At 37.6% G+C, this 25,429-nt stretch overlaps 1 protein-coding gene across 2 annotated transcripts in view; it reads right to left on the bottom strand.

Moving 5' to 3' along the window:
* The window catches only part of DERA (deoxyribose-phosphate aldolase), a 96,116-nt gene that overhangs the window by 58,424 nt on the left and 12,263 nt on the right, over positions 1 to 25,429 (bottom strand). For both annotated transcript variants that reach the window (XM_069490165.1, XM_069490166.1), the window contains exons 2-5: positions 8,965 to 9,062; positions 7,651 to 7,798; positions 5,745 to 5,840; positions 3,536 to 3,670 (exon numbers count right to left, since the gene is read on the bottom strand). In XM_069490165.1, the coding sequence (XP_069346266.1) occupies positions 3,536 to 3,670; positions 5,745 to 5,840; positions 7,651 to 7,798; positions 8,965 to 9,062 (477 nt within the window). The remainder of the gene's footprint in view (positions 1 to 3,535; positions 3,671 to 5,744; positions 5,841 to 7,650; positions 7,799 to 8,964; positions 9,063 to 25,429) is intronic.

The raw sequence follows: 25,429 nt of genomic DNA, 5'->3' as shown, positions 1-25,429 counted from the left end.
CACTGACTGTGAATGTTTACTTATATGAAAATAATGGATGAAAAGCAACATGGTTTAGTGGGAAAACGAATACGAGCTGTGGAGTCAGGCAGACCCGGGTTCTGGTGCTCGGGAGGTTTGGTCGTCTTCGGCGTAAGGAAGTAACTGAAATCGGCCAGGAGATGAAGTTTCCAAGAGACGGTGTGCAGAGGTTGAGGAAAAGTCACACTGGGACAGAACCTGAGGACCATGGACACTTCAGGGATGACAGAGGAGGCAGAGGAGTTTGCAAACGAGACACAGGAGTAATTAGAAACATAAAGGACAATCTCAAGAATGTAGCCACCAAAGTGATGACAAGAAAAGTATTTGCAGAAAGAAGAAAGAGTCCGCTGTGTCAAATGTTGCTGGCTGGCAAAGCTAAATAAATAACTGAGGAATATCACCTGGACACAGTGAAATGAGAGGTCATTAGTATCTTGGTTCAAATTTGTTGCCAAGACAAACAAGCAAATATGACTCTTTTAAGAATTTTAGTCAAGGGAAAAAAGTCTTGAAGGGAAGACTTGGCTGGGGATGAAGAGGCATGCGGGTTTTCTTTAAATGGGTAAGAAAAGCTGAAGTACGTCTAAATGCTTAATGGGAGAGGGCTAGTTGAGAAGCTGCAGATACAGGTAAAAAAGTGGCCAATAGATGGAATCAGGCTTCTGCAAATGCAGGCGATGAGAGCCCTAACACAGTAGAGGGACTGTATTTGGGAGGAAGGAGAAAAGAAGCAAGGGAAAGCAGACCTGATACAGGGACCTTGAGGGAATTCCTGTCTGATGGTTTTATTTTCTTTGAGAAGAAGCAGGTAGGTCATCTGCCAATGGTCAAGGAGCCTCATCGAGGGTGGAAGAGTTACAAGTTTGAGGCAAATAGAGATTTTAAATGGTCAACAAGGAGAACTCAAGGATAGGAATATGAGACCCCCCTCCAGCCTCCTCTTTGAGTTCACACCCTAAACTGGGGACCCTTGTGATCATGAGAAATGCTTGGGACACACTCTAAAAGGCCAGCTTTAAAAAATGGGATTTCTTTTTACCAAGTATCCTACAAATCTCAGGGCACAGGGGAGAGAGCTCTGGATTTGAAAATGCAATAGCCTGATAGACATTTCCATCAGCAAATCCCAAGAAATTAATTTTAGGTCCATATTTTAGTAAACAGAAAATATTAAAACATAACACTGAAAAATACAATATGTAATCAAATTGAGAATCAAAATGAAGACAAAATACTGCAGTGAAAAAAGGCCTAAGTCACTGCAGGATTCTATTTGGAATTAAATTTCTAATATTAAATTGTTCCTTTTCAATTTGTTTTTGGTCAAGAGGTTATTAACACTATAAAAAAGTTAATAGAAAAGTATGGTTCAGGACAATGATGTGTTATTACATTTTGCATAAATGCCTGCTATTGGAAAATTTTCAGTTCTTAAAAACAACCATTCCTAGTTCATTAAGGGACAGTCAATTACATCAAAACACATCTCCTATTGTATTTTATTTTCCAATTAGTAGTATAATATAAACTATATTTCTATATCTACAACTGCTTAGTAAAAGACACAAGTTATAAAGTATATTTCTATATCAATAATTGCTTTATAAAAGTCAAAAAGGACATACAGGTCCTTATCCAACTAAATCACATGAAGTTTATTTCCAGATTTGTTCTAAATATTATGCTTAGTCACTTTTTCTTCTTATTCTAGCTTGAAATCTTAACTGAAATCTGATTAAAAGCAGATAAACAAAATTAATATACAGGGACAGGGATATTTATTTAAAATAAGCCTTTTAAGGAAGATCACAACTGGACAAAACACACAGTAACAGTAATAAGGAACACAAATTAAAAGTATAAAATGATATCTGTGAACTGTCAGGAGTTTCAAATTGGTGAGAATTATAAATTTTGGTGAGTACTGGGGGTTGAGGGGGAAGCAATGGGAATACACGGGAATGTAACTAATATTCCAGGCTAAAAACTACCTTTTCCATCTTCACTTGCTGCCAAGTATGGCCAGGTAACTCAGCCCAGGCCAATGAGCTATAATAAGCAAAGGTGATGCGTGAGACTTTCAGACAGGACAAGCCCTCCCTTCCTGTCATCTGGGAGCTGTATAAAGGCTGGAGCTTCAGAAGCCACCTCAGATAGCGAAGTGCAGGACAGCAGAGGCCACATGCTTTGGAACCGGAAGAAAAAAGTAGCCCAGGTCTGCAAAACTTTGCGGGGCTGCCACACAGCCCTGACATACCTACCTCTGGACTTCATGTAAGAGAATAAATACTTGAGTATTTAAACCATTGACTGAATATTTGCTACTTCATAACCAAAAGCAATTCATAATTGATAAACAATGGAAATAAGCTTTACAGAGATAGATAAAGGCTTTACAGATAAATACAGATAGATGGAAAGAAACATGGAAAGACATCCATGAGATACTGGCAAGTCCAATAAACAGGTTAAGGAAAAATACATTAAATATAATCCTATTTCTTACTAAAACTTTAAAACAGGGTGAGGATAGCATGTGTGTACATACGAAGTCTGGCAAGTTATGCACTGCAGTGTTGCAGGGGTTATTTGGAGGGGGTGAGATTATTATATGTACTTCCTTTTTGACTAGCAGGAATTTTTAACAGTGAGTAGGTATAGCCTCCATAATTAGAATAAAATATGCCTTTTATTTGATATACACATATATAAAGAGATGATATATTATTCTGGCTTTAACTTATGATTTCATTAAAAATTTTTGGCTAAACTATTAAATACTTGTTATAATGACTTTTTTTGAAAGAGAGAATTGTAGTCATTTTAGCTATCAATGACCTCATCTTTAGTAAACAAAATATATTTAAGATCGAGATCCAATCTATTTGATCCTTTATAATAATATCTACTTATAAAAACAATAGCTTGTTACTGGAATGGGCAATGTCTTATCGTAATCTGGTATAATAATGAATCATTAATCTGAGAGGTGAATATGAAATAATATTCATGGGTGCTATGTGTAAGGATACTAGGAATAAAAACAAACTTAGCAGAATTATTAATAACCTCACATCCTCAAAGACCACAAAGATTAACATAAAAAAGACAAATTTCTTCTAACATATTAAAATAAATTTTGCATAAAAGACTTGCCTGGAGTGATTTATGTATTGATTAACAAAACAGTACAGAATAGTAGTAACTTTTCCCTTCTAAAGGCAAACCATGTCAGTAAAATACAATTTTTTAAAAAGTTTATGAATCGATCGCATGGAAGTAACTATTCACCTACACACCCAAAGGGTTCTAAAAAGTTCATGCAGGAAGGCAATTGCCTAGACTTATGAAGGATGGGCAATCCCAGCTATGTTTCTCCTAAACTCACCCTCTGATCTAGTGACTTGCAACCTAGAACAGTGACCTACAAAACACACTGCTTCTTAACAGACCCCCACGATATGATTTAGGGAAGAACTGTGACTCCCTCTTAGGGAAGGCACATACCTACCTTCCCACTGGCCCGTCAGCACCAAGGTCCTGTTAATTACTACGTCGATTTCCGTAGCTCCATCTTCCACAGCCAATCTGATCTCTTCTAATCGTGTTTTTAAATGAGTCTGTCCAGCTGGAAAGCCAGTGGCCACTAGTAGAGGGAAGGAAGGGAGGCAAAAACAAATTTCAGTTGATCAGGTCAGTAGCTCAACAAACAATTTCAGACCAAAAAAACCCCCCTGCATTTAGAAACCAAATCATTAATGACAGTTAATAACATCACGTATGTTATGCATAAGTGTGAAGAAACAGAATGCTCTCTCATACTGTACTGGTGTTAGCACAAATATGAATATTCTATTCTCTGGAAGATGTGAAATTAAGCTGCTGCAGGGATGCTCATGAGGGTGCATTAAGTACCCAGCAATTAAGAAAATATCTTCTCAGTGATAGCCATAAAATAGCAGTTGTAGCTGTGATTTGATGAACACTAGTTATCCAGCACACTAGTTCTGATCCTACTCTTGATCAAATGTCTACCTTGATCTACTCATTCATGAACCCCTTTAGCTGTGGTAACCCAACTGTCATATGTGTTTCCCCCACTGCCTCTCTCAAGACAACCAGCCAGGCAGATGACAATAAAAGAAAGAGAATGCCAGAGGGCAAGGTACCTATTAGTCCACAAAATTGGGAAGAGCACAGTTAAGTATAAAGAAGAGGAAAAAGAAAATACAACTATACTTTTGAAAAAGTATTAACATATTTTACATGTACATCATTAATTCCATCCCTGTTTCTAAAGCTAACCTATTATGTTTCGTGATGTTATTAAATTCCTTGGGTCTGTCACCCTAAAGGAAAGCATATTTCCCTATTGCATAAAGGAAAAACTGAATTGACTGAGGCTGATGAAAAATTAAGGCCTAAAGGTGTAGCTCTAAATACTTTGGGAATCCTCACAAATAGATTGTATATAAATACTGCATACCATGTTTTAACGTGTTTCTAATAAAATAAATTATTGATCTTTACAGACTAATTTTTTAAAGCACCAAGATATTCCTCTAACATGTCTTAAAACTAGAATCTAGGCCAGGCAAGTGGCTCAGGCCTGTAATCCTAGCACTCTGGAAGGCTGAGGCAGGAGGATCGCTTGAAGTCAGGAGTTCAAGACCAGCCTGAGTAAGAGTGAGACCCCGTCTCTACAAAAAACAGAAAAATTAGCTGGGTGTGGTGGTGCACACCTGTAGTCCCAGCTACTCAGGAGGCTAAGGCAGGAGGATCGCTTGAGCCCAGGAGTTTGAGGTTGCAGTGAGCTGTGATGATGCCACTGCACTCTAGCCCAGGGCAACACAGTGAGACCCTGTCTCAAAAAAAAACTAGGATCTAATTTTATATCTATTCACCCATCCATATATACATATATACACAGACACATATTTACTAAACTGAAGCTTTAGGTTTCTTCGCCACGAAGCTGATCATGCCAGGCCTCTGCTTACAACCTTTCAGTGTCTTCCCCATCATCAGAATAAGGCCCCAACGCCCCAGCATGGCGTGGATCCCCTCTGCGATCCGGCGCTGAGCTCACTCTCCAGCTTCAATTCCTATAGCTCCCTCTTTGCCCAGGCTTTGGAGCCAACACCTGCAAATCTCTTTCAGTTCCCTGAACATGCTTCTGCACCTGCACAGGTGCTAGTGCCTCTCTCTAAAATGCCACTTTCTACCTCATCAGTGCTGTGAACTCTTCATCCTCTAAGACCCAGTGAACTATTATCTGGAATGTGATGCTTTCTCTTACTAAATGTCACCAACCTCTGCAGACTGTATCATTCCCTGCTCAGTTACAACTATACCGTCTACATATCTTTATTATTATATTTTTCACATATTTATAACAGAATACATAGATATGTGCGTGTGTGTATATATATTAATACAATACTATCTATCACACATATGATTTGTTTTATTTGACTATTCCTCCTAAACAACTGAGTTTCCTTAAGGATAGAAACATTTTCTATATTCTTGGGAATTAACATAATGTCTGCTACTTACTAAGAAATTAATAAATACTAAAATCATGAATAACTACAACTAATTAAATACATAAAACTACTGTAAATCACAGTATGCAATTATATATAATACTCCCTGGCGTCTGAGTTGAAGAACTGGAAATATGTTAAAAAAATAACAAAAGCCACAACAGATTTTACCTGATGCCACAGGGATACTGCAGCCCACAGCCTTGAGTGCTTTTACAGCATCACATACCCGGGCAGGATAAACACAAACGGCAGCTGTAGTAATGCCTATGAGAAAGAAATTGTAACAGGCTACTGTATATGAAGTTCAACTCACACAATATGCTTTGAATTATTATTTATACTACAACATTGGCAGAAATCAAATGAGAGAAAAAATAATTCCTCCATGATGCTGCAGCAAATTAAAAGGTTTTTACTTTCCACATTCCCTTCTAGTTCTTGATAACATGAATTATTTTCTCATCATTACAGTTATAAAAACAATTTGGATACACTGTTCTTTGAGATTAACATAATACCATTTTTAAAAATGCCTAAACAGTAAACTTGGTGGTCATGACTCAATGAAAACATTTCATTTCAGGTAGATAACAAAAACAAGGTTTATACAGCATTCAAACAGGGCAGTTGAAAGAAAGGACAGTTTAAAGGACAGATGAAAAAAACTAAATGAAATTTAAAGGGTGGCACAGAAAAATGACATTTAACTAATAGTACTCCCTCTGTGGCAAAAAATGATAAAATCTGAATCTGAAACCCTCATTTTAAGGAATAAGCTCTTAAATTAAAAAAATTTAAAAAAATCAAATAGCCATTATAAAGCAAAGCAATATCATAAGATCTTACACAAAGTTGTTACTTTTAAGTGCCATAAAGTGAGGTTTTTATTGCCAGTCTAAAAGAAACAAATACTTTTCAAAATCTGTAGCATTGCTTCAGTCTGTAAATTATCTACAAATTATCTGGGATAAAGTACCTGCACTGGGCCAATTCAACATCTCTAGTTGCACTCACAGCAGAAGGGAATTCAGGAGCCATGAAATGTCCCTCCATGGAAAGCAGATTTGGCTCCCAAAACCAGCCCAGCAAGTAACAAGACATGTCATCTTGGAAATGCCACTTAGCCTTCCAGTTCTCAGTTTCCTTATTTAGCAAATAAGGGGGTCAATTCTCACAGGTCTCCTCCATAGCTAATATGCTATGGTTCTCAACATTTTTTTTTTTTTTTGAGACAGAGTCTCACTCTGTTGCCCAGGCTAGAGTGCCGTGGTGTCAAGCTCACAGCAACCTCAAACTCCTGGACTTAAGCGATCCTTCTGCCTCAGCCTCCCAAGTAGCTTGGACTACAGGCATGCGCCACCATGCCCGGCTAATTTTTTTCCATATATATTTTAAGCTGTCCAGATAATCTCTTTCTATTTTTAGTAGAGACAGGGGTCTCACTCTTGCTCAGGCTGGTCTCGAACTCCTGACCTCGAGCAATCCTCCTGCCTCGGCCTCCCAGAGTGCTAGGATTACAGGCGAGAGCCACCGCGCCCGGCCTAAGGTTCTAAACTTATGGCAACTTTAGAAAGTCCTTTCTTTCACATATATGAAGGGAGTGAATATGACTCTTTTGGAAAGATCTAACCTTATATACAAACATACAATATTTCCAATTTGCATTTTATTTTCAAAAGTATTTCACTTACTCACAGAAAATACTTTATGTATGAGATATGATTATTAAGTAATGAGACTGGCTTTTTCACATGTGGCTAGGGAATCAGAATCAATATTTTAGAGTCACTAGGAAAAAAAAACTTCTAAAACTAAAGAATTGAAAAGAAATATAAAGGCACTCTCTACCGGCAACTTTAATCCACGGACGGAAAGAACTGACCTAAAAACAAGACTCAGATTCTCTTCCTGCTGTTTTTCAGAGAAGAATCTCAATTATTTGTCTATGTACACATAACACAGGTTTCTATCATGAATTTTATCACTTCTATCATTTTAGCAGCTAACTCTTCTTAGATTTAGTAATCAGTATTGTAAACAGGTAAAATACCAGATAGATTATACACAACATTACCTTTATCGTCCATATTTAAAGCTTTTAAGAGATCTTCCCGGATTGGATATTTGGCTTTATAACAGAGCCTTTGAATGTTGGAAGATGTATCATCGCCTGAAAGTGTGGTAAGATCTATAAAGGTAACAGCTTTCAGGAGCCAAGCAGCCTGGTTCGAAGAAAAGTGAAAACAAGGTAAATTTAAAAAAAAAAATTAATCTCTAACCTAGTTAGTGAGGAGACAATCATTAAATAAATGTGGGTGCTAATATCTATGTCCACAGTGCCCTAAGGCATATTGTGATATATAATAAAAGCATAGATCAAGAGTCACTAACAAGATGAACATTATCCAGAATAAAAGGGGAGAAGAGTAGCCTTAAACATTTTTTTTCTCCCACAGACATCCCAAATTGAAACCCCTCTTAGATCAAATCTTCCCACTTCTGACTTCCCCATCTCATCCGTAAGGAGAGCCCAGCATGTCTATCCTCAGGGGAGGGAACTCAGGAAGAAGGTTTCTATCTTATATTTTATCTCCCACCCTGGGATCTGGGGCAACATATTGGGGGAAAAAAAAAAAAAGTCTCCAAGTTCATTGGTGGTTTTTTGTTCAATTTAATCCAATTCTATGTTTAAAACAATATTCCTATTTTGTACTCATTCAGATGAATTTCCTTTTATCTGTTCAATCAGAATATTTCCAGAATATTTCCATTTCCAAGAATGAGCAAAATATAAAATGTAAAAGATTTCATCACAAGCTTCTGCCTCCCTTAGGAAATGAACTCTGAATTCCTTTTAGTCTTGCATAGCACGTCTTTGGTTGGGATACACTGAAGAATGTGCTGACCACAAGCACTCTACAAAACATCACTTCTGGAATTTTGAAAAGTGATTTATTAAAAGTAATAGTAAGGTACACATGATGGTCAAAAAAGGTCAACTCATATCTAAGGGCCTCAACAGTGGACACACCAGGTTTAGATGTTAGGGTTTTAAAATTAAAATAGAAGACAACCAAAGAAGGCATGTCTAAGAAACTGAATAAATGTGTTGAGAAAATATGCCATTTAATTCACTCATGAATAAAGATGCTTCAAATTCATTTGCGGTTTTGCCACTCAAGAGTGATAAGATTTTTAACTTGTTTGGATAAATGTGTTATCTTTCTCCAACCCATCATCATCATATATGAATTATTAAAATAAGTCATGGACAGCTGCAATCTTTTAAGTTTAGATGCATCTTGAGCGAAATTCAATACTGTGGCCTTGAGGGAAGAGACCATGCATTGTAAAACACAGGGACAGAATGCTCAAGAAGAACCCTTACTTGCCACTCCTTTTTCACAGGTCTGCGAGCCTGGATTTGTCCCGCACGCCTCAGAACGGCTGGATGATTCACTTGTATTTTGGAGATCCAGCTAAGGTCTAAAGGGGAAAGAACAACACCTTCTGAAACTTAAAAGTTTTATTAAATATAGTCAATCTATTTTTACATGGTCCTTGAAAGGATACATTTATCATTTGACATCGATGCTCTTTTAAAGCTTATGTTTCTTTCTGGCACAACTACAAATAAATAACCTTGTTGAAGGAAGCCCAGTCATCAAAAGGCATACTTCAAGTAAAATCAAGTACATTTGGAACTAGAAGAACCTGTATTGATTCATTACACAGACACGTCTGAAAATGGGGGGAAATGTGTGTTACCCACGCCACGCACCTCACTTCTGACAGCAAAGACTTATTTGCAAGTGTCTAGCCCAGGAGAGCAAACGATTAATAAATACTTAAGTGAATTAATGTCAGGACTTAAAGGAATCCTTGATCACGACCCCCTTGCTGACAAGATTAATATCTACTAGATACTAAGAAGATACAGCTCATTCTTTCTTCAAAGGAGAATTTTTCAAAATGTTTTAGAAATAACAACACTAGTACAACAGAAGTTAGAAAAAAGGAAAGGAAAAACAAGCTGTTCAAACTTTCAGAAGACATTTCTGTGGCTTTTGTTCTGAAATGCTCTCTTCTACCTTGAACCACCCTCTCTACTCTTTTGGTTAACTGTAATTTCTACTTTAAGAGCCAGTGTAAATGTTAACTTTTGTGAAAATTGTCAATCCCCAGACAGAGCTAACATTTGGATATACCTCTATTACAGAACTTGTATTTAATTCATCAAAGAGCTGTGATGAAATTGTTCTTGTACTTACTATATTGTGAGACACGATCTTATTCAAGTTTGGGTGTCTAACACCAAACACGGTATCTGGTGCACACGTATTTCAACTTCATCCACTGATTTCCTATAACGTACGTAGGTGGCCTCACGGTAAATTGGGCATGTACACATTTACCTTCTGTAACTAACCTCATTTCTATATCTGTCTAGCAACTCCATGTTTTTGAAGAACATCTTAAAAGAGCCTTAAAAGACTACTGTGGAAAAGGCTATCCATCAGGAAACACGTTCCAGTTCCACAACTCTTTATAATGTAATGGGGGAAATAGCTGCCCACATATTGTGTCATGTAAAAATACAAATAATAATAAAGTATTCGCATCCACCACAAAGATAAGACCACCAACAAAACCAGTGTTTACAGCAGACATTCTTTCTCGCTCCCATTTCCATTTGATTCTTCTTAAAAGTATCAGTAGTAAGGGTGTACAAATTCTAAGTTGGAGTCTGAGTGATTAATAATGACATTCTTATTTAAATATCAACGAAGGAGGAATAAAGTTTGGTTGCTTTTTCTCACTAATTAAATTATTTTCTTAGCTGAAATCACTTAACAAAACAGATTTTTAACATTTCCATCCATCTGCTCCTGCTCCTCAAAGACATTGTATGTTTTCATGCTTGTTTGCTGAGCCAACTTCACAGAGAAAGTGGGAGTGTGGGGTCAGGCAGATGAAATCTGCCTCTTCTTTCCCACCCAAGGACTGATTTTGTTCTAGCAGAGCCCAAGGGAACAAAATCAGACAGACACACTAGACTCATCCCCATTTATCTAGGACCTGTAAGAATCTCCCTCTATCCAAACATAGGGGAGGCTCTTTTTTTTGTTGTTAAATTAATGACTAACAGTGATGACTAGGTTCATGGTAAAGCTTATTTCAGGCAGATAAGAAAAATGAGTGAAGCAAAGAGCTGTGTACCAAGTAACTGCTGACAGTGGTCAAAAAGAGGAAAGCCTTTCGCTCAGTGGGGCAAGGCCTGGAGGGGTCACACGTGCTTTGCTGGTCATATGACACCTCCCTCTTCTCTGTTCCCCACCCAACACACTGCCATCCCTGGAAGCACTAGCCCTCTGAGGAGAGGTCTCAGGCAAACCAGGACCCGTCACCATCTGGTGCCCTCATCCTCCTCATTCCCATCCTCTCCCTGTCCCTCTGACTACATGGGACAACCTTCCTAAACTACTGGCCATCCCCTGACCCATCATGTCATGTTCTGTCTCTGGACCTGTGCACTCTGTTCCTTCGCCTAGAATGTCCTTCCTTACATGGCCTGTAGAGCGAACTCTCGCTTACCCTTTAAGACTCAATTCAAATATCACCTTCTCTGTGAGCCTTCCCGTAACCCCACAAGGTTGGGACATTCCTTTGCTTCTTTATGCTTCCATGCAACATTGCAGTCTACCTTTAGTGCAGTCCCCTTTCCTAAGAATGGCACCGATGTGTCTAAATGTTTATAGCCCCAACAGATATTAAAAACTCCATGCAAAATACTTGACACATGGGTGGCATTCAATAAATAAGTTGAGTGGTTCCCAAAGACCAGAAATGATCTAATTCTGGGCAATGCCTTTCTTAATTGCTTCTGATTAGAGAGGACTTTTGGATCTCCACAGGAGAAGCTGCAACTGAAGCACGAATGAGATGCTTGGGAACATTCACCTTAAAAACCAATTCTTAGTACAATTCCCACTAAAGGTTACAACCCGCAAGACCTCCTTTCACACTTCTCAGACACCACTTGCCAGAGATCCTTGCAAACCATCTACTGGAGAATGTAACAGGATTGCTTCTCTCACAGTATCAGCCTCAACTGCTAAAAATATCATTAGCGGTCATAAAATTATCCAGCCCCGTATTTAATCTAGCCACAAAATTTGCCTCTGTGACCTCCCAGGGCAATGAATTATATAAGTGACTATCTCATTTTATTAGCACTTCATTTGCTACTCTTTAATTTCATCAAATAACCCTTGTTCTCATATTATGGGGTCTGGGGAAAAGAAAGGACTGATTGGCCTTTGTTATGTCATTCATAATTTTTAATATTTTACTCAAGTACCCTTTAGCATCTCCCTTCCAGGAGAAGTGGTTCTAATGCACACAATCTCATCAGGACCATAGACTCTTCTTCTTACGGGGCCAGGCAGGGTTTCAAGTACACAGGCCTTTGGGGAGAACAGACATGAAACCATAATTGGAAGGCAAACTCTCCAATGAAGAAAATCCCACTGTTTCATAGTGTTTCTTTTTGGTGGCTTTCAGGCCCTTCTGTTGGTTATAAACTTGTTCTCAAATGCTCTTCTCACAATTTATTATTATTATTTTTTTCCTGTTTGACTCTCAGTGGAGACAGAGATCATTTTCCCTGCAAATCTTGCTAGCCTTTCCATCACTTCTGTTTGTGTTTCTACAGATGTTCTTGTATTTTTCACAATACTCCTAAAACACATAATACCAAATCATAACCCTATGAAAGGAGGTGTATTTTGTATTTTGACTTTACCCTTGTTCCTAATGGACAAAAATAAATCATGATGCTTTCTTAGAGAATTCCGCCCCCCGCAAAAATTGGGGAAAATAAGAGAGATTGAATTTCTCTTGATTTTTTATGGGTGTTTATATCTAACTAGACCACCCAAATTTATCCCCTAGTGCTGTCTCTAAATAGTCATTTACTGATATGTAATTATATATTTTAATACTGGAGTATATTACTAAGAATCTTCCTTATTGTATTCACCTAATTGTCTATTATTTCTGCATTATTTTTAATACTAAATTTATAACCTCTTAGGAATTAGCCAGACCCTCCCAATGTACAAGCGTCTAGCACAGAAATAGTTGCTCAACAAATGCTTGTGCCCCTTCCATCATGGTGAATTTATTTTTTATATCAGACATAGAAATTAGTGAAGTATCACTCGATCATGTCTAGTCTTTCAACTTTAGCCTTGAAGAAAGGGTTAGCTTGGCTAGAAAAAAGATTCCTGAATGTCAATATATGCCTGATCCAGTTTCCAACCCAAAAATACAGAAAACAGAGACTATCCTGAGACTCCCATTCTTATCAGCAGGTGGGGTCTAGAATTAGTCTTCTTCCCAAAGTCTAGCATCCGACAAACCCAGCTGAGCCCTCCAGGGCATCCTTATCCCCGCTGGGCGCTGGCCAACTTTCCTCACTGATTAAGCCCAATCCTTAGAACCCAAACAGATGTTCTAGAAACCAAGACACCAGCAACTGACAACATATATTGCCACAGCCCAGAGACCTTGTTATAATGACACATTTCCCCACTGCCACTCTGCCCCTAATCTCTAACGCCCCTCCCACCTACATTCACCTATCCAGCCATTCTTTAGGATATCAATCCAAGTCCAGGCGAATGAGTTTACTATTATATAGCCCCTGAAAAACTGCAACTTAGATTACTGGCACCGAGTTGAAGGTCAATTTGATCTCCCATATTTGTTGCCTCTGCACCAATCTCATCTATTCACTGCTTATACTCCCTCCCATCTGGCTGTGGTTTCAAATACGTCTTGCATCCATAGCTAAATGGGTTACAGGACTCTTTCAGAACACATCCACACAGTAGAAGATAATCTGAGTTTGTGTTTTCACATATTTCTTTTTACTTTTTATAATATGTAAACTAGAAAATTTAAAATTACTTAGTGTCTTACATTGTTTCTATTAGATAGCACTATTAAATAGTTCAGACTTTATGCTACAGGTGATCAGGAGTCATTAAAGATTTCCAAACACGGCTGCAACAGAATTAAAAAAGTATTTTTTAAAAAATCAGCATACAGAATAGGTTCCATCGAAATACTTATGTAACTATACAAATCCAAATCTGAAAAGATATTTATGGTAGCACTATTGCATATGACACCAAGACCCATGCCCAGTTCAATAACATATGGCATGTCCATAATATGGAACACAACTCAACCATTAAAAAGAATGAGGTATATGTACTGTCATGAAAATCTGATTATGATATATTACTCAGTGAAAATAAGTAATCTGCACAGTGGTATGATTTTTTTTAAATAAAAATGTTTATAAAAACAAAAAATATAAAACATGTATCTATTGGTATATATGCAAAAAAATAAACACTATACGTCAAATTGAAAGAAGTGTTTCTTTTCAGAGGTAGGATTATATGAGATTTCTGCTTCCTTAGGTTATATATTTCCATAATACTTAAAAATTTCTACGAAGAGCATATGAGATTTCTGCTTCCTTATGTTATATATTCCCATAATACTTAAAAATTTCTACGACCATGTATTACCTTATTAAGCAGGAAAAAAAAAACATACTTAAGTCTTGAATTAGGAGGCAATGCCAGGCAGTAGTGTGTATTACAGGTAGAAAGAGAGGCAGACTGTAGTAGGTGGGTAAACCATTACAGCAGCTGTCACTGAGGTCCAGGCCCCAGCATTACACAATGTGTCCTTGGGCATTTTCCCTGCTCCAAACCCTTCATGACCAATCTTTGGCCACTGAGCTCTTCCACAAAGCCAGCCTGACACAGCTGCACAACATCAGGCAGAAATGATAATGTAAAAATGTCCTATTCCTATTTCCACAGAAAAGATCACCAAAATGTTAGCACCACAGGCTACCCCATAGAATTTGCCTATTATATTACTCCTATGTGAACCCACCAATATACTTGGGTGAGATGGGTCCACACTTTAGAGTCTGCTCTGGCCCACCCAGAGCTGTGCCTTCCCCACAGGTGGGGAGTCTCTGGGGCCAAGGGTGTAGACTTTCCCTGAGTCCACATTCCCCTCTAGTCCAAGGTACACAGGACCCCAGAACTCCTACATCAAATGGCTCCAGGCTTGCTTACAGAGTCTACAGGGATCTTTAACCAAAGTCAATAACTTAAACTGAAGATATGAGACAGATAAGGGACAGAAAACCTCCTGCAGAATTTGATAAATGCAATTCTATGAATCACATTCATTCATTCAACTAATATACAAGGGGGTACCCACAATGGTGCCAGGCATTGTGGTAGACTCTGTAGATTCAGCCATGAATGAAAAAACAAAATCATTACTCTCATGGAGCTTTTTCTAATGAGAAGAGATAATAAATATCTAAATATCTACTGAATCTAGTACATAACATATATGGGCTACAGTGAAAAGTCACATAGGCTAAGACAATGGGGAAGGCAGGATGGGCATGGACCAGGACAGTCTGATAAGAAAACATTTCAGCAGAGCCCCAGGTAAAAGGAAGAAGTGAGCAATGAGGTGGTCATCTAGGGAAACAGTTTTCTAGGTATGAAGAAGAGCAAATACAAAGTTCTTAAGGCAAAAATGAACATGTCATATCTGAGGCAAGGCAGGGACCCAGTACATTGGAGGGGAGTAGGCAAGGCTGGGTTGGGGGAGAGACAGAGACAAAGTCAGAGAGAGAGGCAAGGGCCGGATCATATAGTAAAATGTTTTTAAAATGAGGGTCATAACCCATGGATATGTCATGAAATCAATATTGCCAGTTGCAACCAGCGTTTGAAAAAAAAAAAAAAAAAAAAACAGAAAAAAGAAAATATCAGAGTACGCTGCATGTAACACAGGTAAAAATCATGTATGGAAGTTTTGTTTCAATTCCACGTATGTAGGCATGTACTGTGTGGCAATATAAAATACACTACGCATCATAAGGTGTGGGCAGCAAGGTTTGAAAGATCCTTAAGCAGAACTTTTTCAGCATGGAAAGTCTAAAGAGAATTTTGAGCAGAGGGCTGAAATAATCTGATTTATAGATCTGGCTCCTGTGGGGAAGCCAAGTAGGAGGTTGAGGAAAGAGCAGGTGGGAGCCTGCACCAAAACACCAGTAGGGGTGCGATGGAGAGGGGAACATGCAAGATGATTTCACTCACATGTCTGGTACCTGGAAAGGGGTGGCTGGAAGACCGGGCTCCGCCTGGACTCTAGGTCTCCTTCTTTCTCTCCGTGTAGTCCCAGAACCTCTCTCCCTCTCCAAGTGCCTTCTTCAATAGGGCTGCTGAATTTCTTAAAAAGCAGCTCAGAGTTCCCCCAAAGTGTAAAAGCAGCTGCTAGAGCATCACTTCCGTCACATTCTATGGGTTGAGTGAGTCACAGGGCCAGCCCAGAGTCGCTGCGGTAGGGGACGACATGAGCACATGAATCCAGAGACCTGGTCTATCTTTGGAGACTAGCTACCGCAAGCTCTTATTTTAAATTGGACAAGTTTATATTTTATACCACAAAGAAATGAAATTGAGAAGGCCTGTAATTTTACAGTATTTAAATTTAGCAAAACATCCAAAAGAATGACAGACAGACATCTTATTTGACAAGTTTTGCCTAATAAAAATATTTATTCTTGTGCCTTAGAATGAAGGCAACAATATATTAGCTGTGAATTATTTGTGGGAAAATAAATAGACATTTCAATGAAAGAAAAAAAAAGAAAATTGAGAATACCCTCCATTTACAGAATGTGCTGAGCTTACCGAGTACCCCAGCACCTGTAGGGAAAATATTTTCTCAATTAAAAATATGTTCCATGCATAAGAATCAATTGAAGCTGTCAAGAATTTTAAATTTAATAAACATAAAATGCAACTTTGACATGATATCAGAGATTGATACAGCTAAGAAGCTAATTAAAGCAGAGTAATAATTCAACTTATGTTGTTTTATAATGCTGAGATAATATGAATACTTTTTTGGCATTGATGTACACGAATATATTTTAGAATAAATTTTTTTAAATGGAACTATTTTCTCTTGAATAGAAGATCCACCAATAAAATAAAAGCAGTTTGTCAATCAATCAACAAATATCTGTAATTGTATAATTTTAAGTATTTTTAGTGCCCCCCTTTTGCTGTCAGAAGTATCTAGTTTGTATGCTCAGTCACTCTATCACACATCCAACTCAGTGTCACTTCTGAGCAACTTTCTTCAGCTGCTCAACCACTAAGTCTTCCTCTGGGCTGCACTGAACCTTAACAGAGCAATATTACAACTCTTACCCCAGTCAACAAATATTCAGGTGTTTACTATATATATCATGCACTGGTACGTAACCTAACCTAGTGGTTATGTTATGATTGCTGAATTATCTACTTAGATGTTTCCAACAAGACAAAAGAGCTTCCCCAAAGCAACGGGTTTCCAACAACTTCATTAGTACATCAAATTTCTACCACCCTCAGCCCAGTTCCCCATCACTGTACTTAACCGATACATAGCAAATGATCTATAAGTATTTGATGAATCCATGATAAAAACACATAGCTTAACAAAAAAGAAAGCTGGCAGTTTGAGGAAGCCTTGGTGTGCTAGAACGAAAGAAGTACAGCCATTCACTTAACCAAGATTCATTAAAAAGCTACTATCTAATAAGAAAACCTGAGAAGGAAGGGACATCTGGGGGCAAGGAAAAAGGATGCAAAGATAGCAAAGATTGTGGAGGAAGTGTTAGCATCAAAGAAGAAGAGAGAAGAAAATGTGTGATTTAACAACATAAAGAATCAAATTAAAGCAAATTACATTATTGTGCAACCCTTAATGAAATAGTTGATACAAGCAAACATTACTCATGGAAGTTAAACACATTGGGTGAAAAGTTCATGGGCAAATTGATGTTCACATGGTGTGGAAGTGTCAATTCATACATGACGTGCAGGTCAAAGGGGGGAAATTGGAACTATACGATTAGCAGATGTGGCTGCAGTCGCCTTAAACAAATGATCAAAGTTAACGTTATTTAAAATGGGATAACCAGACACTCATTATGTGCCACATCACTTATGAAGTACTCTCACCAGAACTGCTTAATTTGAATCTAATCAAGTATAACTTCCAAATTAAAGGAAATACAGAAGATGGGGAAATAAGTTAAATGACATCATGAGGAAATAATTAGACAAAGCCAGAGGGTGGGACATTCTACAGGAAAGGTAACCCAGTATCATCAAACTCATGACATTAAAAAGGAGATTCTGCTCCAGATTAAGGGAGACAAACACAACAACTGAACATAATGTGCAGTCCTTATTTAGATCCTGGCTTGAAAAAATCAGCTATAAAACAGATTTGAGGGAAAAATGAGGAAATTTAAATACAGGCTCAGTATTAGATGATATCAAGGAATTATTTCAAATTTGGTTACTATGACAATATTATGGTATTGTAAGAAAATGTCTTTATTTTTTAAAGGTGCAAACTATTTTTACGTTTATGAGTGAAATGTCATGATATCTGTAATTTTAAGATATTGCAGAAAAAAACTACAGACACAAACAGCAAATTATTAACAAGTATTAAGTTGTGATTGGCATATATGAGTGTTCTCTATACTAGTCCTACTTTTCTGAATGCTTGAAATCTTTAGTAATAAAAAGAAACTATATACCAAAGCAAGTTAAAATAAATAACATAATGAACAAGGTAAACTGTGGCAGGCAGCCTCCAAAATGGCTCCCATGACTCCCCCTCCTGGTATTCGTGCCCCTTCCATAATGAATAGTGCTGACCCACATGAACAAAAGGATACTGTGGAAATATCAGTGTGTGACTTCCAACATTTGATAAGAAAAGACATTGTAGTTTTTGCTTTACCATCTTGGATTGCTCACTCTGGGGAAGGCCAGCTGCCATGTCATAAGGACATATAAGCAGCCCTGGGATGATGTCACGTGGCAAAGAGCTGAGGCCTCTCACTGGCTGCCAGCACTAAGGTGCCAACCATGTGGGTGAGCCACTTTGGAAGTAGAACCTCCAGCCCCAGAAAAAACTTCAGGTGACTGCTGCCTGTACAAATAACTTGACTGCAACCTCATGAGAGACTGCAAGCCAGAACCACCTAGCTAAGCCACTCTCAAATTTTTGACCCAGAGAAATGGTGTGAGATAATAAATTCTTACTGTTTTTTTAGGCCACTAAGTTTTAGAGTAATTATTACACAGCAATAAATAACACATAGAAACCAATATGAAAAGATTCCAGTAGCAAACTGCTTCAGTAAGTATAAAATGGCAAACTAGGAGTTATCTTATTTTTTCCTTCCCAAACTTTAAAATGTAAATATTTAACATTTACAAATGTATGAATTCTCTAATACAAATGTATGAATCAAATTATTAGTACATTGAAAGTCCCTAGTGTAAGGCTGGTGGCGGGCACCGCTCCCCTCCCTAATAGAAAGAGAAGAAGCCCAGGACCTGCCAAGGCCAATGCCTGCAAGGCCCAGCTAAGTTAAAGGACAACCACACCTGGATGGTTACCCTGATAAGAGTCTCCGGTTCCTGAAGTCCACACATACCACCGGCCCCGCCTATTTCTCAATACCCGCCCTAAAACTACAAGGGACAATTCCTTGTTCTCCCCACCATAAATCTTCCTTCCAAAGAAACCCCTACCCCCACCCCTAAAAACATATATAAACCCACTCAGACTTCTGGGCAATGCGATTTTTCGGGTCTCCCTCTCTCTCTCTCTCTTTCTCTCTCTCTCCCGGGACCCAAAAATCTCGCCCAGGTCCCTCTCTTGGGACTCGTTATCCTCACCCAGGAGCGCCCCAATAAAGCCTCTTTACTTATCCCTTTCAACTCTGCTCATCTTTCTTTCTCTGGCGCTGGCCAATCCAAAAAACCTTACATTTGGTGCCGAAACCCGGGAGGGTGCTTTAACTTTCAGCTGTGCTGCCCCTCCCGTGGACTCCAGTCTTAAAACCTTACACCTAGTATAGATATGTAAAAACCAAACTATACATTTAAGATTAGTATACTCTACTGTGTGTATATATACATATATAAAAATACCTAGATTAAATTTATATATGCATAAATATAATACCTATATATATGTCAATACCTAGATTAAATTTCTTTTAAAAAATTACAGTGAAACCTTAAGGTAAAGTATCATAGCAATGGATGTCCATGTCTTTAAATTCAGCTCAATTTATTTAGAAAGCTAACATATTTTTAGCTTTTCAAAATATGTTTAACTTTATGTCCATCAATTGTTTTCTAAACTCTCCTCCAAAGAGTTTTGTGAGCTTTGAAAATGTCATTTGTTGCAATACATCTGGTGTCAACCAATGACTGACCTCTCTGGGGAACGAACAGCACATTTTCACTCACATTCTTTTTTTGCTATTGTTTAAATATGTTTAAACCTATAAAAAAGGCAGTATTTTTTATTCTGTTGGCATTTTCCTTAAACTCTTAGGGGAGGCATTATCAAAAGATTTTTCAGAAACTAAGTAAAGTAGTTCCACCAGGTTCCCAGTATGAAGCATTTCATTAACTATTTCAAAGAACTCTTAACCTGCCAGGTTGGGACTATATAGTTTTCCTCAGCAATCCACATATCAAAGCTGTTTGAGAAATGTACTTCTTTCCTTGAATCACGAAGTCAAAGAAAGGGGCAGTTAAAATACCCAAAAGTTTCCACCCATTTCGTTTTTAATTTACTATCGTTCCCAGTGAGTTTACTGTAAAAGTTTAATAGCACGGTGGTAACATATCCAAACTCACAGGCCACCTATGGAGGCCTAGTATTGTGCTGCCACGGATGGAGATTTACAGGAACATGCAAGGTACCAGCACCTGGTACACAGCCCTGACCTGGAACAAAGGAATTCTAGGTTCTGGTTCTGTAATATGGGTCATCACTGGATTTGGAGTTGGAAACCGTAGACAACCGTTTATGGAGCACTGACTCTGCCATGGGCACTGCGTTAGCTGTCATACAATGTTTTATACTACTGCAGTAGGTTTGACGTTGTAGGCCTACTCTGATTACGTCAGCTGTAGGATTAGAAGGCCATCACTGACAAGGAGGAAAGAACCAGCCTACTTGGTCTGACAGTTATCATTTAATCCATTTGAGCAGTGGTACTAAACAGAGGGCATAACACTGCAGAACAAAGCAGGAGACTGCATGGGTCCTAGCAAAGACACGGCTGGCCAGAGAAGGTTTCAACAAGCCAACTTGCCATGAAACACTAGTAGAAATTAAATAAGAGTCGAGGAGAAGACAGACATTTCAAACATTGGGTATACTATGAATGAAGACCAATTCGGGAACAGTTATGGCCTGTTTCTAGAATAACAATGGCAAAACGTGTTTGGGAGTAAAGATATGATTGCACAGGTACAGTGGTATCAGTTCACAGAGATTCCTGAAATTTAGACAAAAGACTCTAGACCTGAAAAACTGGGGACCACATCAACTGATTTGATAAGATTGGTATACAATATAGAATGGAGAAAAAGAGAAACTATGGCCAAGTTTCTGCCAATTTTGTATAATGAACATTTACTTATTTAAAAATCTGGGAGGAAAAAATTAATGAGATAGAAAACAGGAGGAAAAACAACAAAATCACAGGATCAGTCTAGAAAGTTCAATATCCAAGTAATAAGAATTCCAGAAATAGACAATTAAGAAAATGAAAGGATGTGGAGAAAAGAGAACTACTGTCTGCTGTCGGTGGGAATCTAAATTAGTACAGCCATTATGGTAAATAATATAGAGGTTCCTCAAAAAATTAAAAATAGAACTATCATATATTCTTATTTGTGGAAAATTTTAATCAAGGTGGTCTAGAACTACACAACCAAATTCTCAAACTGTGATATGAGATCATCCTTTGAAACTGAAGTGAGCTAAGTTTTGGGGGGAAAAAAAAAAAACCTCTTAAAACAATGTATTATGTAGCTACTGTACATATTATACATGCCTTATATTGTTTTCTCACTACCCTTCAATTAGCAAAAAAAATCAAGTGCTCTCCAGATCCCTGCTTACCCCAGTCTCATGCTCTCCAGTAATGCCTTTATTGGCATTTACATATTTAAACACACACTCTCACAGAAGGAGCTTGGGATGTAGGTGTACCTCTTTAACAGCAGGCATCTAACATGTGCTAAAATACTCTGACTATAAGCAGACCAGGCTTCAGCTGATATTGTCTCCCCAAACAAACAAACAAACCCCCGCTACACTATGGAGCACAGTGATTGCCAACACTGTCTAGGAATATCTGTTCAAAACCAAATTAGAGTGGAAATCACCACCTGCTGGGCACAGATTCAAAACACTGCTTCCCACAGCACCTGATCTCCTTCTGCAATTTCTCCTCGGGAAGAAGTTCTTTTGTGGCACGGGTTTTGACAAGGCAGCTGGTTTTCCCATTGCTTTCAAATGCTCTGTGACAAGCCATCAGAAACTTTAAAGCACCATCCCGCCTTTAAAAGAGAAGTCATTAGATGTGCGCACTCTGAAGTTAGTCTGAGTGAGCTCTACAATAACTCTGCGGCCTGGACGCTGGTCGTAAACACCTCCCTGATGGCGCACCGCAGGAACTCAGCTTCCCGCCGCCTGCTCCACTGACCCAGCTGAACCCGAAGCCCTGGTGCAGGCCACGTGACTAAGTTAGCTCGCTAAAGGAGCTGGCTCTGGTCTAATTTTCACAGAGAACCCTGCTCCTGTCTGCAGGGCAAGATTTAACAGCTACAGATCTAGAAGGCTGAGAAAAGTACTTAAGGTCAAGTGTACAAAAAACAAAGTGGACAGAAGTCAAAATGGCAAGATTTCAGGGATAGCAAGAAGGTTCCCCACAACTGAATATTCCCTTTGGTTAAAAATTTTAAACTGCACAAATAAAAAATGTCATTCCTTGGTACCAATTAAAATTACCTTTCCCAGGAAAAGCAGCTCTTTATACCATCAGTCTTTTTCACATTTTAGCGGGAACTGAATTTTCTATTCTTCTCCCAGACAGCTTTTAATAGGGCAAAGACACCCTCAAAGTAGACACCTCAGGGGTGGAGAAAGCATGCAGCAAGAGGCTGGTGCACCCAGAGGCAAATTTTACATTTTAAAGACTGGAATTTTAAAATAATCCCTCTTGTTGCTTGTTTTAAGATCTCTAAAGAGGAATAATGAGCAAGAAATTTAAAATTTGTTAATTAAAATAACAGATTATCTATAGATCTCATATCTACCTTCATTTTGGTTTTCCAATTAAGAAAGGTAATTAGAGATGTTGGTCAAAGGGTACAAAGTTTCAGTTGGATGAGAAAAGTTTTTGAGATCTATTGCCCAACACGGTGACTGTTGCTAATAATAACGTATTGTATATTTCAAAATTGCTCAGAGAGTAGATTGCAAACATTCTCAACACAAAAAAATGATAAGTATGTGAGGTGACAGATATGTTAATTAGCTTGATTTAATCATTCCACATTGTATACATATAACAAAATATCACAATATAGCCCATAGATATATACAATTACTTGTCAATTAAAAAATTTATCTAAAAATCATTGTTGAGCCAAAAAACAGATTCATTGAAATCAAATGTTTGCAATGGAAATATAAATTAACTTCCAATTCATTTGTCTGCTAATTGTTCTTCCTTTACATGATTCTTAGGCACTATTCTACTCCATATCAATCTCTTAATATATATCATCCATGTAATATATTTTGAATTCCTAATAACAAAATAAAGCCTAAAAAGAACACATAAGTAGTAGCTGGTCATATATGGAATGTGAAGGTTATATGAATAATAAAATATATATAAGTATATAAAGAGGCAATGTAGTTTTCAAATTGAATGTACCATCTCTGGAGTCACACAGATCACAGCTAAATCCCAACTCACCATTCTCTTCCTAGCTGTATGACTGTGGGCAAGTTGCCTTACCTCTCAAAATACCAGCTCCTTCATGTGTAAAATCAGGATAAAAATCAAGATAAAAACAATACTGACTTCATAAAATTATAAGGAGGAGTAAAGTACAGGATAATGCATGTATTAATACTTAGCAATGCCTTGCCTGTTATATATAAGTACTCAGTAAATATTAATTGTTATTATAATATTTGTATTACCATATGAAGGTAAGAACATCTTCCTTTTAAAATCTTTTAAGTATTACTAAATCAATTTTAAGAAAATCAATTATATTGTTACATAATTACTGGATCATAATCATGTGATAATTTTATGCAATGTTGATAATGATCCTGTAATTATATAACAATATATTGTTTCTCTAGAAATACATATCAAAGTATTAGGGGTAAATGGCATGATGTGGATTTGCCTTAAATACCATGGCAAAAAAGGGGGGCTAGTAAAACAAGTATGGCAATATTGATTACTACTGAATTTGGGAGACAGGTATATGAGTTCACTATATTAGTTTCTCTGCTTCTGTGTTTGAAAACTTTCATAATTAAAAGGTTTAAGAACCATCCAGGAACCTAACATACAACTAACTGGTGCCACCAGGTAATAGTTAACCATTATTTCAAAAAAGAATAAGGCATGCGTCTTTAACTTTCTAACATGTTGCCAAGAACCAAAGAATAAGTTTTTTTTTTTTTTTTTTTTTTAAATAAAAAGGCTTTTACTTTGTGAATAGAGATTTCACAGCAATCCACAGATGCAGTTTAGGCACCTGACTCATCAGAAGAGCCCCAGCAGCCTTTTCTAACAAAGTTCCTCATCTGAACCACAAAATGAAAAAATGATGAATAATTATTTTCTCAATTCTCCCAATTCTATCCTTATAAATGCATCAGAAAGGACTTATTCATTACTTATAATGGACGCCCTAGGGCTTTAGGGTTGAGTTCTCTTACAGAATCCCAGGTGCAGAAAACTGCCAGAACCTCCACTCAGAACCTTCTTGCTCTTAGTTTACTCACAATTCTAGCAACCTTGATTCTCTTCTTTCTAGCCTTGTGTATATTCAAAACAGCATATCTGAAAGTAGAGACTGCTATGACAGAAGAGTGAGAGTCTGGTCACAGGAAAGTAATCAAAAAATTTATTAAAAAGATACTCAAGCAAGCAAAAAAAGTAGAGCAGCCCTGGCCACTTGATTAGAGGAAAGTGGCCCTAAAAGCCTCAGGAGTCCATGGGGGCCTCACTGTATGAAAACACAGCGCTTTGATGCTTGTAATGACGTCTTCCAAGTCAGCAAAAATGATTAAATTCTACCCAGTGCACTCTACCTCCCACAGGGACTAAACCTTCAAAGTTCTACTTCTACATGGGGTGATACTAGGCAATTTTAATTTCCTTAAAAATTTATGAATTTTAATTTCCTTGATAATTTATGAACAAATTATAAAGGTAATGTATATATTACCTTTATAATTAGGCAGAAGTATTTTTTAAAGAAACTTTTAGGAAATTTCATCCCAGATGGCTTACATTTTAAATATTTTTTTTTAATATTTAAAAGAGTAAAGCCTCTGCATTGATTCATTCTCCTAAGTTTATAGATAAATAGGCCCTTTATATACTAGCGATTGTCCTTGATGTTAAGGGGCATGTGATCAAAATGGTGAGAAAAAAATTACACAGAAAAAAAAATAAGAACAATTAAGTGTAAAAAGACAAGAGCAACAAGAGAATATTTCATGAAAGAGATTTAAGCTTAACCTCCGAGACCAGGGATAATTTCCAACAGCAGAGGGGATAATGCTGACAGGCGTGGCAAACAGGAGCA

This window comes from Eulemur rufifrons, chromosome 16 (genome assembly GCF_041146395.1).
Source record: "Eulemur rufifrons isolate Redbay chromosome 16, OSU_ERuf_1, whole genome shotgun sequence".
NCBI classification, from domain to species: domain Eukaryota; kingdom Metazoa; phylum Chordata; class Mammalia; order Primates; family Lemuridae; genus Eulemur; species Eulemur rufifrons.
This window is presented reverse-complemented; position numbering and strand designations above follow the sequence as displayed.